This window comes from Doryrhamphus excisus, chromosome 5 (assembly GCF_030265055.1).
Source record: "Doryrhamphus excisus isolate RoL2022-K1 chromosome 5, RoL_Dexc_1.0, whole genome shotgun sequence".
In the NCBI taxonomy this organism is placed as follows: domain Eukaryota; kingdom Metazoa; phylum Chordata; class Actinopteri; order Syngnathiformes; family Syngnathidae; genus Doryrhamphus; species Doryrhamphus excisus.
This window is the reverse complement of record NC_080470.1, coordinates 8,086,892-8,105,070: the sequence shown is the minus strand read 5'-3', so window position 1 is coordinate 8,105,070 and position 18,179 is coordinate 8,086,892. Positions and strand designations below refer to the sequence as shown.

General features: G+C 40.4%; 1 protein-coding gene across 3 annotated transcripts in view; it reads left to right on the top strand.

The window, feature by feature from the left end:
- The first annotated feature begins 4,236 nt into the window (after positions 1-4,236).
- The window catches only part of adcy1a (adenylate cyclase 1a), a 34,388-nt gene continuing 20,445 nt past the window's right edge, over positions 4,237-18,179 (top strand). The window contains exons 1-4 of one of the 3 annotated variants that reach the window (XR_009129882.1): positions 4,237-5,297; positions 7,551-7,700; positions 10,246-10,364; positions 14,385-14,496. Coding sequence is in view for 2 of the 3 variants with exons in the window: in XM_058073586.1 (XP_057929569.1) it covers positions 4,683-5,297; positions 7,551-7,700; positions 10,246-10,364; positions 14,385-14,496 (996 nt within the window). In the remaining variant the exon portion in view is untranslated. The remainder of the gene's footprint in view (positions 5,298-7,550; positions 7,701-10,245; positions 10,365-14,384; positions 14,497-18,179) is intronic. The other 2 variants (XM_058073586.1, XM_058073585.1) reach the window with 2 other exon arrangements.

Genomic DNA, 18,179 nt, shown 5'->3' with positions numbered 1-18,179 from the left:
TATGAGATGTTAAAGCATGTATAAAGAGCAAAAGTATGTATCAGAGCGGTTTTGTAGGTTTTTCTTTACCTGCTGTCCACATTTACAGCGTACACTCCTTAATATTCCAGATACAGTACATAGTGTGGATACGGTAAGTCAGACCAAAAATACATGTAAAACTGTCCTTGCGCCATTTGGAGCAGAGGTTTGCCTTTGGATTTTTTGAAAGCTAATAAGCTGTAGTCCCCCCAACAGTCAGAATCTATTTAAGTATTACTGACACTGACAAATAGGAATTTCAATACACTGAAAAAGAAGGATTTTTTTTATGACAAAACTCCACCCATCAATGACCATATCAGTGTTTTCACAATTTCAGTGACTATTCAATGCATCTATCATCATTAAGATTCAGTGTAACTGGCCCGCGGTACTATGGTGCGGCTAACGCAGCCAGGCTACTGAATTTATGATCAATAATATGTGAATATAATATATGAATGATGAAAGTCTGTAGCAGCTGTCACTGCGTTATTTATGGGTGTACGGCTTGGTGTTGACTAACTATTTATATTTACTGGACCATTGCCAAGGTAAAAAGACCATTTTTGTATGATCTGCTGGTAGACTACTGTGATGCTTCCAAGATGCGTTGAAAACAGTCGATTTTCAACAACCTAAGCTTCCCATTGACATATAACATGTCTAGGCATGCAAATAGATGCCGTTGTAAAGCACAGCTACATAATGAAAATAGCACATAGGCCGTCGGACTGTCAGGGGTTTAGGGAACACAGCTGTTTGTCTTTGCACCATGCGTCTAATGTTGCACACAAACACAATCATGAACGAGGCACCTCATTTAGTGCTGAAACCAATTAATAGCTCATACAAAAGAGGCTTGCTAATGTAATAAATGAACATACAGATGCTCTCCTACTCCTACATAAACTCCACAAGGTTGTTCTTATTGTATTTGTAATTGTTTGTGAGTTGTTATTTAGCCATTTTCCTATTGTAATCATATTTCTATGACTAGTCCTTAGTTCCTCTTGTTATTTTTCTCTCATTGAAAACAAAAACAAACTGAAATTTCTGGCATTAGTTGCAGCAAAACCACCACAAAACAGCAATCATTTATTAATTAATGCTTTCTACCAACCACAATGCCAAATATCGGTAGGTCCCACTGATTGAGCCTGCAAACAGGAAATCATTTTGTGTTGGTTTTTATGGACAAAGAGACTCTATGAATCAATACAGGGCTAACCTGGTTTAATATGGTGGCAGACTCGCTGTGACATTTTCAAAGTTTATTATACTTTTATGAATTGACTCACCACGCACAGCTTCCAGTGTCCCTATGCTTCTTGAGCCATGCGGTTACTGGGAATTTACAGCGCTTCATGGTGAGGTTTGTGGTGATGCTGTCACCTCTGAAGCTGTCATTTGCACCAGCCCTACTTTCATGTCAGAGCATCAATTTGGAGAAATGTCAGTGAGCATGAAGAGTCGGCTGTGCAGGGGAGCTGTGTCACTACGGCAAAGACACATAAAGAACACCTCAGCTACACTCATCAGCTCAAAGCATCCCAAAGAGAAAGCGACAGAGAAAGAGAGAGAGAGCGCCAGGGTGTTAGATTGGGAAACACCTCAGCAGCGTATCAGTCATAACTGCTAGTCTTACTGCCTCTGTTGCCATGGCAATGGTGGACTATCAGGCATCCTGGAGGGAGGATGGTCCAAATATCTGCAGCTGTCACTTACTTCAGGAGAGAGAAAGAAATGGGAGCTGTGTGTGTATGAACACTCATGCTGTCTTAATTAATTCAAATAGATAAAGATAAAATGCTTTTGAATGAGAAATAAAAAATTCTCCGTTTCAAATATCTATTTATAGTGTGCTTCCTGACAGACCACGTGACTGACAGACCGCCAAGTTGATCCAGTTTTTGTGAGATCTACTGCATAGTAGAATTGAAAATATACTAAAGACAATTATTACGAGTGGGACTGTGTTCTTGCAGTAAATGCAATTGGGGTTAAGACTACACAATAAGGCAACATGTGACAAATAAAATACAATTTCAAGGCAATAATCACATATAAAAACTTAAATATATGGGAGAAAGGTTATATAGTGGAACCTCAGTTAATGACGCCCCAGTTTTGGTATGATTCAGTGTTCAACAGAATGTTTAGCCCTGGTTTTCATACATTGTACAAGTTTGCCCTGTACAAGGAATCAAGTCCCAAAACAAAGCACTCTACTGTAAATGTTGGTGACTCACTGTTTCTGCATTTTTTATTGAGTGAGTAGAGTCAGAGGGGGGGGGATTTTTATTGTAGTTTTCTTTTTTTTTTTTAGTATTGGTATTAGTTTTTATTTTAATTTTACTAGCAACTTAACAACTTACCTGCTGCTACTGTTGCATTTGGATTGTCAAGTGTTTGGCTTGGATTTGTTGCTGGAAACGTCTTCTGTACAGCTGCCAATTTGTTGAGCATCTCTGTGTGGAATTTGTATGTTCTCCCTGTGTGTGCGTGAGTTTTCTCCGGGTACTCCGGTTTCCTCCCACATTCCAAAAACATGCTAGGTTAACTGGATTGTTAATCATTCATAGGTACGTATTAATGACGGTGTGTTTAAATGTGCCCTGCGATTGGCTGGTGACCAGTCCAGGGTGTACCCGGCCTTTTACCTCAAGTCAACTGGGATAGGCTCCAGCATTCGCCCATGACTGTAGTGAGCATAAGTGGCATAGAAGATTGATGAATGGATGGGTTTTTATTGAATGACCTATAGGGATCCCCACACACTTCAACGTGGTATAGATGTATTGTTGCCATGTCCTTTATGTAGTAAGTGCATGATACAAAAGCAGATGCATTTGTGTCTTTCACATGAAAGTCCACCTCATCATCCGCTAATCTAGTAGACCAAATTATGGCAGTTTGATCGTGTTCCCTTTTAGTGCCGTGATCTGGACACAACAGTCTATTGATTCAGGCCACATTGGACGGTAGTAGATATTGACCATGAAGCAATTGGCTGTGAGCATGCTGAATTTTTGCTTGGAGCTTCCAAAGTGCTTCACATTGACTTCTTCATTGATGAGCCAGTCCATTAACCTTCTGAGATATCTTAATATAAGGCCCGTGTGAAACAAAAGCAAGGTCATTGGTTAGTTTTAAGAAGCTGAGTTTATGTAATTCAAATGCCTGTTTTGTTCATGCAACCTGCAAGATAAAGAGGCTTTATTTGACCTTTGTGGTTCTCATACAATAATTTATTATCATGAATACTGGACCATGTATTGGACTACTATGTCAACAAAACATTTCTTCACTGCTGTGGTATCAGATACTGTTCTAAAACAATTGCTGTCCACATAAAAACACATTAATTTTGGTTTAATATTAATAATTGGTTAATATTTTGAATGACTATAATACAACATATTAATTAGATTATTGCATTAATGACATTTTTATGGGATAAATCATTCATTCATTCATTTTCTACCGCTTTTTTCCTCACGAGGGTCGCGGGGCTGCTGGAGCCTATCCCAGCTGTCTTCGGGCAAGAGGCGGGGTACACCCTGGACTGGTCGCCAGCCAATCACAGGGCACATATAGACAAACAACCATTCACACTCACATTCATACCTATGGACAATTTGGAGTCACCAATTAACCTAGCATGTTTTTGGAATGTGCAGTACCCGGAGAAAACCCACGCATGCATGGGGAGAACATGCAAACTCCACACAGAGATGGCTGAGGGTGGAATTGAACCCCGGTCTCCTAGCTGTGAGGTCTGCACGCTAACCACTAGACCGCCGTGCCGCCCTGGGATGAATCAATTTGGTTAGTTTTTTGTTTTTTTCAGATTAATGTCACGTATACATGTATTTAACACTTACACAAATAAGAATGTCTTTTTCCAAAACAAAATCCAACACATAAAATTAAAACATCACATTAAATAATGTACCAGTGAAACACTGAAAGGCAAATGATGTGCACAATACAAGGGTAATATATGCAAATGTGGGCAAAGCATGCACTAAACCATAACAAGGATTAATTTCCAAGATGTACGTCATCGGAAGCTATTTTTAGGGCTTTTTAGTATACCTTAAAATACGCAGCTCTGTTTATTAACGCAGAAAAGAGCAAATTCTTGTCATGCCTGAGCATTGGTGCAGCTGATCTATTTTTAGCTGGGAACTACATCTGCTGTGACTGCAGACGCTGAGGGGAAATCACCAAAACACCTTCACACCGCTAGACGCTGTATTTGCACACACTGTTTTGTCATGGAAAGTTGTGCCTCTTGGAGAAAATCTTATTGTTTGCGATTATGACTGTTGGTTTGAATTGTCACCATACGGAAAGCAGTGTTGTTACATCACACTGAATCTCCCGTAACCCTGCCCGAAGACCCGCAGGTGGTCCAACTCCTTTGCAAGCAAGGAGAGGGAGAGGGACACGCACGAAGGCGGCGAGAGAGATAGACATGATGTTCACTTTTCTGATGACACACCAACAATCGTCAACCTGTGGATAGGGTGCGCATGGTGCGCCTGGGGGGAGGCGGAGGGCTCAGTTTTCACTTTCGGAGTCATGGAGCGGGAAGCGAGTCCGAGCAAGGAGTGCATCCAGAAAGTTGAAGTGCGGTGCGCCATCCCCGCTTCATGAATGGACCCATCATGGAGGAGATGCCTTTCCAAAGAGTGAAGACTCGGCGGAGAAAGGGTCACTGCCCAGCCGGTGCACCCCTGGACGCCATAGTGTGTGAGGACGAGTTCAACAGCCAGGAGCTGGAGGCTCTCTTCCAGAACTACAACCTGAAGCTGGAGCAGACAGCTACCCTCAAGGCGCTGGCGGTGCTCATTATCGCCGCGTCGTCGCTGTCCCTGGTGGAGCTGCTCGCCAACCCGCGTCTCACCCTCTCCAAGGGATCCAACCCCGTGCATTGCGTGGTTTTCCTGTCGCTTTTTATCGTCACCAATGTCAAATACCTACAAGTGACGCAGCTGCAGCAAATAGCCAAGCTCGCCTTGCTCTTCAGCTTCACCTTCGCGCTGCTCTGCTGCCCGTTTCCGTTGGCCCTGGGCACGTCGGAGACGGTGAGCGCCTCCGCAGCGGAGCATGGCGTGTGGCAGCTCATGCTGGTCACCCTGGTGGCTTACATGCTGCTGCCAGTGCGGACTCTGCTGGCTGTGATCTTTGGCGTCATGTTGGCTACATCTCATTTTATTGTCATCTCCACGTCGGTCACCAGGAGAACACAGGAGCTGTGGAGACCGGTAGGTGCTGCACCTGTGGCCCACGCACCTTTCTACCACCCACATTTTGCATCCATTCACAAGAGTGGCTGGTGCATTTCCTCGCACTGCTGACAAATGAGGCACATTTGAACCTTGAGGCTCCCACCCGTGACGTATGTGAAGCAATGTTGAGCTGGAGACATGCAGACTTTGCAGACATTGCAGATTAGTGGGAAGTCCAATTATGAATAAATGCATGCAATAATGTGGCTGATGAGCTGTCCAGCTCGCTGTGCTGAAACAAGCAGGGATGAACCCTGCTCAGCCTCATTCCACATGCACAACTCAATTTGCATCCACATCATTGGAATCAAGGATGTGGGTAATGTCCACTTTATCTAAACTACATTTTTAAATAAAACATTATTTCGCCAGGTCAGTTTAATAGAAAGGCTGTCTGATTGTTTATTTCAAGACAGTCATGGCCAAATGAACAGTAAAATATGCAATACGCACATTTTTCCACAGCAAGTCTGCTTAAAGTTTCATCAAACAAACACCAGTATGGATATATCATGGTTGATTGCAGCCTTTTCAAAGTATACGGTATATAGAGCTTGATTCAAAAGGATGCATTTCTGTATTATTATTATTATTATTATTATTATTATTATTATTATTATTATTATTATTATTATTATTATTATTATTATTATTATTATTATTATTACCTTTATTTAACCAGGTTCAAATTAATTGAGATTAAAAATGTGGCAGTGACCTGGCCAAGTGGCAGCAGCACAATATAAACATTAACATATGAAAATAAGATAAACATCTCTGCATGGAGTTTGCATGTTCTCCCCATGTATGTTTTCTCCGCGTACTCGGGTTTCCTCACACATTCCAAAAACATGCATGTTAGCTTAATTGGTGACTCCAAATTAATGTTTTTTTAAATGTTTTGGAGTACCCAGAGAAAACCCATTTAGATAAGGGGAGAGCATGCAAACTCCACTCAGATATGTCCAAGTGAAGATTCAAACCCAGGTCTTCTCAATCACCTGACTGTGGCTAACATGCTAACCGATCGTCCACCGTGCGGCTGAGAATCAGTAATGTTACATTATCTGCTCCAAGGTAAAAATCAACCCTAAACCCCCACTGTTGCTTCCTGTCCTCCTTGTCATCCATATATCAGGTGTAAATGTGACTATAGGGGTGTTATTTCATATCTATAGGGCTCTGTTTTGATATTGGGGTGGTTTAAATCTGTTGAGAAATGTAGAAAAGTAGTGAGTATTAAAGGGGATTTGCTCTTTGTAAAATGTAGAACTCTGGGAAAACCAGGAATTTCTGAAACAGATATCCCGAATGTTTTGAATAAGCTGTATGCTTTGGTGTTGGAGTGGTTTGAGAAATGTGAGAAATACTGCACAAAAAAACTAATGCTGTCTTGGAAATTGTGGAATTCTGTAAAATGTGGAAATTTTGTAGAATTTTTCAAACTAATATCTGATGTTGGAATGGTTTTGAAACAGTTGGGGAATTTGTGAGAAATCCATAGGGATAGGAATAGGAATAGGATTAGGAATAGGAATAGGAATAATAAATGGAAGCCTTTTGGTGCAGAATAAATCTTCAACAAACCTCAAGAATCCAAGATCCAAATATCCAACATTTGTGCATAAGATGATAATTAACTCATAAACTGATATCACCAGGAAAAAAGGGGCTTTTAATTGTCTCGAAGGCCATCAGTGAAAATGAAGAGATTTTATGTCTACTTCATTTACACCTCTGCAAATGGAATCAGAGGCCACTTTTCATCCGTGGAATCTGAATAAATGGTCCCTAATGGGACTCATAGAGCATCGTATAACACAGGTGGTGTTTTACTGAGGAGAAGAGACAACAAATGCCACATCTTGGTGTATACCAGCATTGTTTTTGTCATTACTTAGACCATTAATCATTAAAACACTGTCTGCTAGCCTCTTCACTGAAAACCTATTGTTCTCCATGTCACACCATGACTGCTCTTGATGTGTGCCATTGTGTAGCCTACGCAAACACACATTCAGACACATGATATTCAGATTCACACAGAAAGGTAAAGATAAAATGACTTGTCACCGGCACCTTGGAGTCCAATAATGAACTCTATGGAGTACATGAGTGAATTATTGGAAAACAATTGACTTCAATATTGTACTCCTTTTCCTGAAATTGCACGTGCAAATGCCTATCTATCCACCTTTGTCTACAGTGTTTGCTCTTGTTTGTGTTTAGCTGGTAGCCAATGCAGTGCTGTTCACCAGTGTCAACTTGTCGGGGGTGTTTGTGAGGATTCTCACCGAGCGCACCCAGAGGAAAGTCTTTCTCCAGGCTCGCAACTGCATCGAGGAGAGACTGAGACTGGAGGATGAGAACGAAAAACAGGTGAGGTGCAAGCTGGTGCCATGCTTCCAAAGCATTGTCTCGTGTGTGTGTGTGTTTTAATTAAATCTTTACAGCTCATTACAGGTTTCAGGTGAAAATGCATTCTGACAACATTCCCACAAGAAGGCAGTAACTATGACAGCAGCTATTTTAGGAAAGAATAATTACTGCACTTGTGTTGCAAATTCCACACCTTGCTCACCTATGTATATGTACCATCTAAAGTAACTTAGGAACAGTCAGGTGACTCTAACAGATCTCTACACACAAAAAAAACACCCACACCAAATGTTCAACTGTAAAATAATTCATCAATGTCGCGCATGCAACAATATATAAACCACAACATTGTCACACACACTTAGCACCTGTGCTTTTTAGATGACTTGTTGATATGCTGTGTTTTCCCGAGCAGGAACAGGTTCTCGTCTGACAGGTAATTACACAAGCAGATTGCTTTCATGGCCTCCATACTTCAGTAAAGGTCACAGTTTATCTGGGTGAAAGAAAAGCACACACAACTTGATTGGGATCTATCAACAACAAGTGTGCAACTGGGCACACAAACAGTTGTGGATTTGAATTCCATCCATCAAACAGGCGTTTTTTTTTATCACTGTGGTTGTTTGGGGTTTTGACTTGAGCTAAAGATGGATTGATTTATGAACATGTGTTCTACAACTGTCTGGTTAGTTGACCTCACAAAGCACTGTAGTTCACATGTCATGTTAAGCTTTTTGGAACATTGTTCTAAGGCCAATGTACGAAAAAAAATGCAATCCCATCGGTGGACTAAGTTTAGTTGTCATGGAGATAAATGTCTTGACATTCAAACGCTGTGGCCGACATGATTTTTTGTCGTCACTATGGAAGCGTGCCTCAGTCCAACAAAAAGGTGTTCACCCCCCCCCCCCCCACACACACACACAAACTCACAGAGACTGATACTAGGGTAATGATGGACACAGGGATTAATTATATTGCAATTATATTTTTACATGCAGAAAACATTTATACAGATATGCAAACATATATACACATATGATGAAAGGGATAAATTAGCATTTAACCTCACTTTGACCTTGATAGAAGATGCGATTGTTGACAAAGATGTGGCAATGTGGCAGTGAGCTCCACTCAGACGCCCCCTTTGTGTTTTGCTGTGAATTATTTGTTTATTTCAATAATGTTTCTCACCTTCTTTATCAAAACGATGCCACTTGCATCTTTCTTTGGCTCCATTTTGGAGTTTTAGGTTTATTTACAGCGATGCTCAAAAGAGAAGCAGAGACTTGTGGTGTAACTGTGCAAATTAGGAAAGAAAACTACAGAGTCAACTGCTGATGACATCATAGATGGTGCTTCCTTTTTTCCTGAATGCTAAAGAGAAAAAATTGGCAACATTTTGTTCTGCTGTAAATGTTGTACATCAACCGAAAACGTGCTAACAAAGGTTCCACTGTATTAGAGAGCTACATAGAAATTCATACTGAGGCAAAAATAGATAACTTATCAACAAAAAAATTATAAAATGTTAGAAAATAACTAAACAAAACAGAAAGATAGAATGTAAAAGCATCCAGAAAATCTGTATTTGATTGAGTGAAATAATTATTTCATTCTCTATCAACCAGCAAGTATTCTGACCATGACAGACCTCTAATGTGCATGCCCATTAAGCACACAAATTAGTCCTGTCCATTTATGAAAGTACTAATGATCTCGGCTCATAATGTGCATAAAAGACAGAAACAGTATCTTCCATTCAAACCTTTGCACAACCACGGGCAAGACCAAAGAGCTGTGATATGAACAATATTGTAGACCTGCACATGACTGGAAGGGACAAAAAGACCGTCAACAAGAAGCTTAGTGAGAAAGAACACGGTTGGCACAAGAAACACAAGCTAATAGTCAACTTGCTTTGAATTGCAATGTAAGACTTAACCGGAAGCAAGATAATGGGGGCAGTTGGGACAGTTCATGCCAAAAATACTGATGTTAAGTATAAACATGCTGAAGTGGTTTCTGAATGGATTGGCTGATTAATTTATTAAACTTGGCATTGAACAAATACAGATACACATGGGGTTTAACGTGTAATTCTGCCCTTAATGCGGATGTGTTCATCATGATTATATATTCATAGCTTAGGTATCTGCAATGACAAAACTTTATTGTGGTGGCTCAGGTGACAGTGGTTTGTTTGTTTTATCCTTGAATTAGTCATTATTGATTTACTCAGACTGTACACCTAACATAATGAAGCCACATAATTACCCGCTACACATATAAAAATAATATAAGTTATAATTAAATCATGACGATATTCACTCCTCAGTGTTCTTCAAATGGTTTGACTACTGTATTTTGGGTTTTACCTACCTTTTATTGAATTGTTATGGAAAAATAAGGGAATGTTTGAGTTTCTTTTCCCATTTCTTTCACTGCATTTCATACAAAAATAATGATTGTTGTCGATGTTGCTCAACAAATGTTCTAACAGAGAAGAGTTGTTGATATTTATAACCCTTTCCCTTTTCAGGAGCGTCTGCTGATGAGTCTACTGCCCAGGAATGTTGCCATGGAGATGAAGGAGGACTTTCTGAAGCCGCCCGAGAGGATCTTTCACAAGATCTACATCCAACGTCATGACAATGTCAGGTATGGCGGTGTCATGACAACTGTGGACCATAAGGTGTACAGAGAGGGAACCTGGTGTGTTTTCATCAAGATGTCACCTGCGAAGGCATCAAGGTCAAGAATAGAAAAGCAATTGAGATAAAGCAATGAAGTAGACTTAATTAGTGGTGGGCCTGATTCCTCTACGTATATGTAACATGTTTTTGGCCAATAACATTTAAGCTTCTTTGTGTTCCCGTGTCGATCTAATCTGCCCAGGGCCTTCAGATTCAGTAATGCTGGCCGAATGCAGTGCACTCAAAAAGGCCAAAATAGGACGCAGTGATGGACAGTTACCACCATCAAAAGTCACACAACAGGCACAACAATCACTAACACAGGCTAATGTTACAGCCTTAACCCTTGCTAAGATAAAAGACAACTCTGAACCCCAATGTCACTTCCGATGTATCTGCATTCCACGCTCGTGACACAACATCAAAGACTGCAGGACAGGAAGACCTGGAAGTGGATCCAGACAACAACAAATATTTTTAAATATATATATATATATATATATATATATATATATATATATATATACAGGGTGGACAAGTGGTCCTGATCATTTTGTTGCATTATTTCAGATTTGGTAAAGGATACAGTATATGTTGAAAACAGGAGGTGAACAAATGTATTAGCAATTGATATGAAACTAAGGTGGGGGTGTAATTAAATAAGCTCTCCTTCCAATTCCTTTTCATTCATTTTCTACTGCTTATCCTCACGAGGGTTGCGGGGGTGCTGGAGCCTATCTACACCCTGGACTGGTCGCCAGCCAATCACAGGGCACATGTAGACAAACAACCATTCACACTCACATTCATACCTATGGACAATTTGGAGTTGCCAACCTAACATGTTTTTGGAATGTGAATTGAACTCAATTGTGAATTCTAATGGATTCTATTCCAGTGTAACCCGTATGCATGTTCCAAATACATTTCACTTATGATACTTTACATGTTTTTTTTAGGGTCAAATCAGTTTACTTCTTACTACTTATATTTGGTTTAACTGTGCAATCAAATACAAACAAATACAAATGGCAAACAATAGCTTGGGGATGTTTTTCCCTGAGAACAATAATGCTGAAAACATTTACCAAAGTTTGAATGAATAATATAACAGGTCTGTAATACAATAGACGAATAATGTATGGCTCATCCATCACTTCACGGATATAAAATAAAAAAGCAATTAGCCCAAAAAAATGACTGGAAGTTTATCGATTCATCCAAGTTTTATGCCATTTGAGGATTGTTTTGTTCTCGCTTGTTAATTGAAAAAAGAAAGAATAGCTATAACAACATATTTGTGGTAGTCCCTGGCGTATGAATTTCATCAGCATTTTCAGCAGACACGTTCAAGCTGCAATGAAGATCATATTAGCGTGTGAGAGTCTGGCCTGACTTTGAGCTGATTACATTGCTACAAAGCTCTAAAGAGAATAAGTGAGCTGCTTCAGCATTAGTGGATGTGGGAGTGTAGGCCAGGTAGAATGTCAACAGCACTCCTATCAAGAGGCAAGCCTTTCCACCATGTCTGTATCTTTTTTTTTCACTCTGCCTGTCTGCTTAGCTCCCACTCCTTTACAGTTCAGGAGCATCTCTGCTCTTGCTACTACTTGCTTTCCTGGTCCAAACATCACCATCCAGATAAGGTTCTATCTCATGGGACTTGCTACACAATGGAAACACATGCATAGGGCATGTCATCTTCCTGATGTGGCCCCGTTTTCTGTCGAGTTGCGGTCATGATCTCAGCTTTTCATTCATCAGGCTCACAAACAACTAGTCTGTGCTGCCACAACAAGCATGGCAACTCAGAACCACAAACAATATTTTCAGTCTAATGTCTGCCAAATATCAAATAATGCAATAAGCCATAGGTCAAAACCACTTGCTAAAATTACGACTGTAAATTCTTATGACCTGGCTCTAAGGGAGCGACAAGTACAAAACAAGGAATCTGGACTTGCCATACAATGCCGCACATTTATTATGTATTTATTATTTATTAGCAACCAGCCTGTTACGCCAAATCCTCAACAAGAACTCAAACTGCAAGTCCAACTCCATGTCTGCATCAGTTTCCATTGAGTGTAGTAGGCCTAGGGTAGTCCCTCCACTCTAGGTTCTGCAGTATCCTGGAGAGAGAGAGAGAAAAAAAGAGCGAAAGACGGAGAGAGCAGCCAAGCAACCCTGGCGGCACGCACACCCACTCCCTAAAAAGAACACTGAGTACATGTCAAAGTGTCCATGTACACTCAACCCACAAACTCAAAAATTTAGCCACAAGCATCAAATACGATAAACATTCGATCCATTGCCAATCTAGTAAAAATTCACCCCCCTGAAGAAAAAAAAAAATTAATCATCATGGGGAATAAAGGTCTGGTCCAATTGTAGACGTTAATTAAAGGTGCCACTACAGTTGAAAGGTAAGGTTTGTGCAAACAATAGTAACCAACAAGACGTAAAAGTTCTTTCCAACAAGGTACTCATTAATGACTGTTAGTCTAGCCGGGCCAGACCCCCCTACCACCCACACATCAACACCTTATCAAGATCAGTAATTGTAGCTTTGGTAAATGTTGCTAAATTAATAGTCAATGTGCCTTCACTCACTCACAGGCGGTTAAACAAAACTTCAATGAGTAAGAGATGTTCCTGCCAGGTCTCACTTTATACAATCATAATCAGAATCGTAATAGATTGCAACCCTGACACAACCAGAAAGTTCCGAAAGTTACACACCAAAACTCATTATTCATGGGTTTTATTCATGCATCCGTTACTTATTTACTTATTTACTTATTTCATCATGATCAATGTCATGCAGGTTTGAGTTTGAGTTGAAACCACATTAAAAAGACACGGATAACTACTTATTGGAGTAGACAAATCAGCACTTTCTTTTTTAGGTAAATGCGCAGACCTCACGGCTAGAAGACCTGGGTTCAATTCCACCCTCTGCCATCTCTGTGTGGAGTTTGCATGTTCTCCCTGTGCATGCGTGGGTTTTCTCCGGGTACTCCGGTTTCCTCCCACATGCCAAAAACATGCTAGGTTAATTGCAGACTCCAAATTGTCCATAGGTATGAATGTGAGTGTGAATGGTTGTTTGTCTATATGTGCCCTGTGATTGGCTGGCGACCAGTCCAGGGTGTACCCCGCCCCTCGCCCGAACACAGCTGGGATAGGCTCCAGCACCCCCGCGACCCTCGTGAGGATAAGTGGTAGAAAATGAATGAATGTCCAATCACTGAGCCAATATTATCGACTCTGTGCTTGGGTGGACGACTTTTTCTTTGATACTACAAGTGTACAAAAGATTGGCCTGAACCAGTATTTGGATCACATACTCGTCGGCTCTGTGAATCATGCCGAAAAAGGTGACATCACATCTGGCATTAATCAGAGAACACGATCGCTTTCACAACCGGGTGTGTTCGGCGGTGACCGTGATTTTGGTTTACTGTTACACTTTTATGTGATACTGTGTTGCATTACCTTCATTCACTCATTGTTAGAAACATGTTAGAAACAACAACATCAAACATCTGTGACATAAATCATTTTATCCCAAAAAAGCACTGAAGTTGTCAATTCTCTTTTTCTTTACTCCTCTTAGAGCTTTCTACAGTCAAACCTAGTCAGTGAGATCCATAACATCTTGTTTTGTTGCCATCTGCCCCGTCCCCAAGGAAATGAAATTAGGGCTAAGTAGCTTTCATCACCTTCCTCAGCCACACTCACCATTTTGCCAGCAGCATTCATTTCAAACCTGTAATTTATTTAGTGATAGCAGGCTACCGCTAAATGCTGCTTTCACTTATTAAGTTTGCTACTCACTGATTGTCCATTAGTACATTTCTGTCAACAACAAGCAAAACATCCTTTGTGACGTTAATTCAGCTTTTTCTGTATGCATCAAAGCAATATAAAATTTCATGTTACGACAAGATTGTTTGAACCTTTTTTGTCTCTGTCTTTGCAGCATCTTATTTGCAGATATTGTCGGGTTCACCAGTTTGGCGTCCCAGTGTACTGCTCAGGAATTGGTCAAACTTCTCAATGAACTTTTTGGGAAGTTTGATGAACTTGCTACAGTAAGTGGATGGTTTTTATGTTCCATGAATCCCTCCAGTGATTGTTGAAATGATTTATATGTGATATATTTTCAAAATAAGAGGTTGAATAGACTGCTTTTTAGACAATTCTATGCTACAAATCAAACTAAATCTATGCTACAAAAATTGACACCTTAGAAATGTAATCTAATAATATAGCTCATTAATAAAATATCTCATATCTCCCAATAAAAAATGTGCTGTGTGCCAAAAATGGCCCCCGGGCCTCACTTTGGACACCACTGTCTTTTTATAGACAGTAAGATAACTTTGTTAGTGTTTCAATGGACAAAACAAAACATATTATTGAATCCAGAAGCTCATTTAATATGCTGTGCCATATTGATCCTGTAGCCTGGAGAGGCTGACTGAAATAGAGGAAGAGCAGATGAAGGTCAAGAAGGCGAAGTAAATGGAAGGGTTCGAAGGGGAGAGATGAGTAAACTGATTTTTAGAGAGAGGGAGGAGATAAGAGCTTGAGAGATTAGGTTGTGCGTGTGAGAGAGAAAGAGAGAGGCATATGAACACTGTTGAGACTCTTGGACTTGATAAAAGTAGCGAGTATTGGGAGCAGACATTGTACATCAATAAGCTTCTGTTGAGTCGTTCTCTGGGAAAGAAGATTAGGCGACTGTAAGGTTATCTGTAACCAGACAACTGTATCACATAAATACTGCACGACACACACATACATATATAAAAACACATGTTTCATCATTATAATTTAATTCATACCATACAGTGTGCCAAATCAGTGACTCAGGCCAAACAGATGGAGTGACCAGAGTGGCGGCACCCACTTGGCATAGCATGCCAGAAATAGACTCACCAACAACCTGAGTAGTGATTCTAACAAGACTTCACAAGCAGATTTAGTTAACTCCACTGAAGAGTATGCTGTTATTGTATCTTCATTTGGAATGTTTATCAGTTAATAAGGATTGGCACTTCTTCTGAATAATTATGGGTATACATGCATTTGTAATATTTCGGTAGGGAACCTTTGGTTTGGTACACAGCAGTATATATTTCCCATTTGTATCAACAGAAGGGAAGAGGAAGTGTGCCTCGGCAGCATGCTTCTACTTGGTAAAAAAAACTACAGTGTAGTCCAGCCTTTGTCAATCATGGCTATTGATAGTGCTAAGGAAAATCCAAAGCCTAGGGACTCTCTTCTGTCAATGAAATATGCTTTTTGCCTTGCCATTGGTAATAAAATATGTAAACGGACAAAGATGAGACCAAAGCAGTGTCCCAGAACTGCTCAGCTTAGGCTGAACTTCATGTATTGGAGAGTTACCTCCCACTTACCTACGTTTCATTTTAAAACATACAATTATTGAAATACAATTCTTAAATGATCTAATAAGGGTCCGTTTTGACAACGCGACACATCCGTCAGACTAAATATGGTAGCAATGAATCATCTGCTGTTTGCTATCCACCCAACTTTTCACTTGCTCCACATCTCAGTGACCAAAATGTCATGGTCAAAAAGGAGACTGCTTCCTTTTCATTTACACAGGTGAATAGCAAACTTGGTGTGTCGATGCTCACCAATATCATATTTGGCACCACTATGAGACTCATCTTGGTGAAAGCTGCAACATCTTGCAAGGCTAACTGAAAAGAGAGATCATACATGAATTGTTGGTGGGGCTGTTGAAACAGCAGTTCATTTTCACCTGGACCAGAGAGGCCAGTGAAGCAGTAGTGAAAGCCAGCTAGATTACCCTCAAACCCGTATTCCATACCATCAAAGCCCACTATCCACACAAATCTGAGCCAGGCCAGGGGTAGGGCAAATGACCGAACCCAAATACATACAAATACAATGTCATTTTACAACATACACATGCCACATACATGATTTGGCACCATGGAGAGCGACTATGTGATTTTGTACGTCAAACAAATATGAAGTATGACAAAGTAATGGGAGGCGGGGGGTGTCAACCTCTTGGGGGTGTAAGAGACCTACCAACATTTGGACTCTTGAATACACCAGTATGCTTCACTGCACTCCATTTTGTTGCATTTTTTTACTGGAGAAAGAAAAATCATGGACGCTCTTCTGGTGTGACGTTGTACAAACTAGTATAATAGAAGCCATTGTAACAGAAAGCTAGAATATCATACAGCACTTTATATTTATATTCAGTGTATCCTACTCATGGCACTCATGGCTATATGTCACTCGCTTGACCTCTAAGCCAAGTGATCTCTACAGACAGTTTACACTTGATCTCTACATCCACACACTTTCAGAAAAGTCACATGATCACTAGGATTATCCCCTTGATTTCATTTTGCATGCCAGTAATCAGTCGTGGCTTAATACAGATATAGAGACAGAGGAAAAGGAAGATCACGATACAAGGTGATATGTAGTGAGCGATCAGTGCTCCAGTAGACAGTAATCTATTATATGGAAAGGTTGTGTGCATGTGTATGAAGCTGCAGGCTAATTGAAATACACTGTAGTATTAGCAAGGAAGACAATTACTTTCAATTGAGTTCCAGATGTATTTTCTGGACTATAAGTCCCTATAAGTCACATGCGTATTCAGTGAAGGTAGCTGTCTTTAAAAGAAGCTGTATCACCATGGTGGGTGCACGGCGGTCGAGTGGTTAGCGCACAGACCTCACAGCTAGGAGACCCAAGTTCAATCCCACCATTGGCCATCTCTGTGTGGAGTTTGCATGTTCTCCTCGTTCATGCGTGGGTTTTCTCCGGGTAATCCGGTTTCCTCCCACATTCCAAAAACATGCTAGGTTAATTGGCGACTTCAAATTGTCCATAGGTATGAATGTGAGTGTGAATGGTTGTTTGTCTATATGTGCTCTTTTTGATTTTTATAGGTTTTTTAGGTTTTGAATCTCCATTTGGGCATCTCATTGTGGAGTTTGACCATTCTCCTCATCTGTGGGTGGGCTAATTGAAGGCTCGACATTGTCCATAGGTATGAGTGTGAGTGGGAATAGTTATTTGCCTCTATGTGCCCTGTGATTGGCTGGCGACCTGTCCAAGGAATACCCTGCTCTCAACCGAAGTGATCTGGGAGAAGCTTCAGCTCAGTCGTGACTCTAATAGAAAATTGATGGATTGATCTTTGGAGATAATAATAGTCAGTTCTTTGGCCAGTGTCATTATTCACGTTGTATTGTAACATAAATGTGCACCTCCAGCTGGAAATGTATTATTTTGTTGTTCTTTAAAAACTGTTTCTCCATATAGCCTCTGTGCATATACAGTAAGTTTGTGTGTGAGGTTGTGTGCATGTGTGTGTCATCAACCCAGTTTGTGCAAAACGTGCACTGCGACAAATAGCAGATCTGTCTGGGAATGTGTGGGTGGGATTCTACTTCAAGACCGTGTCGGCACAATTAGAGTTGGGCTCAACTACAAGCACACACACTGATGATTTTCATAAGTACAGATGCTACTGTATATTATTTTCATGCAGTCACTCAAATCTGATATAGCCAAAGTAAAATACAAAAAATAAAATAAAATAAAAAACTCATTTCATTTCAGCTGTTAAAGGGGACCTATTATGCTAATTTTCAGCTCTTTGTATTGACTTGTAAATTAGCAGTTATACACGATAACCTGCACAGAAACCTTTCTAGATCTTCCAGAATCTGCACCTATTCCAGCT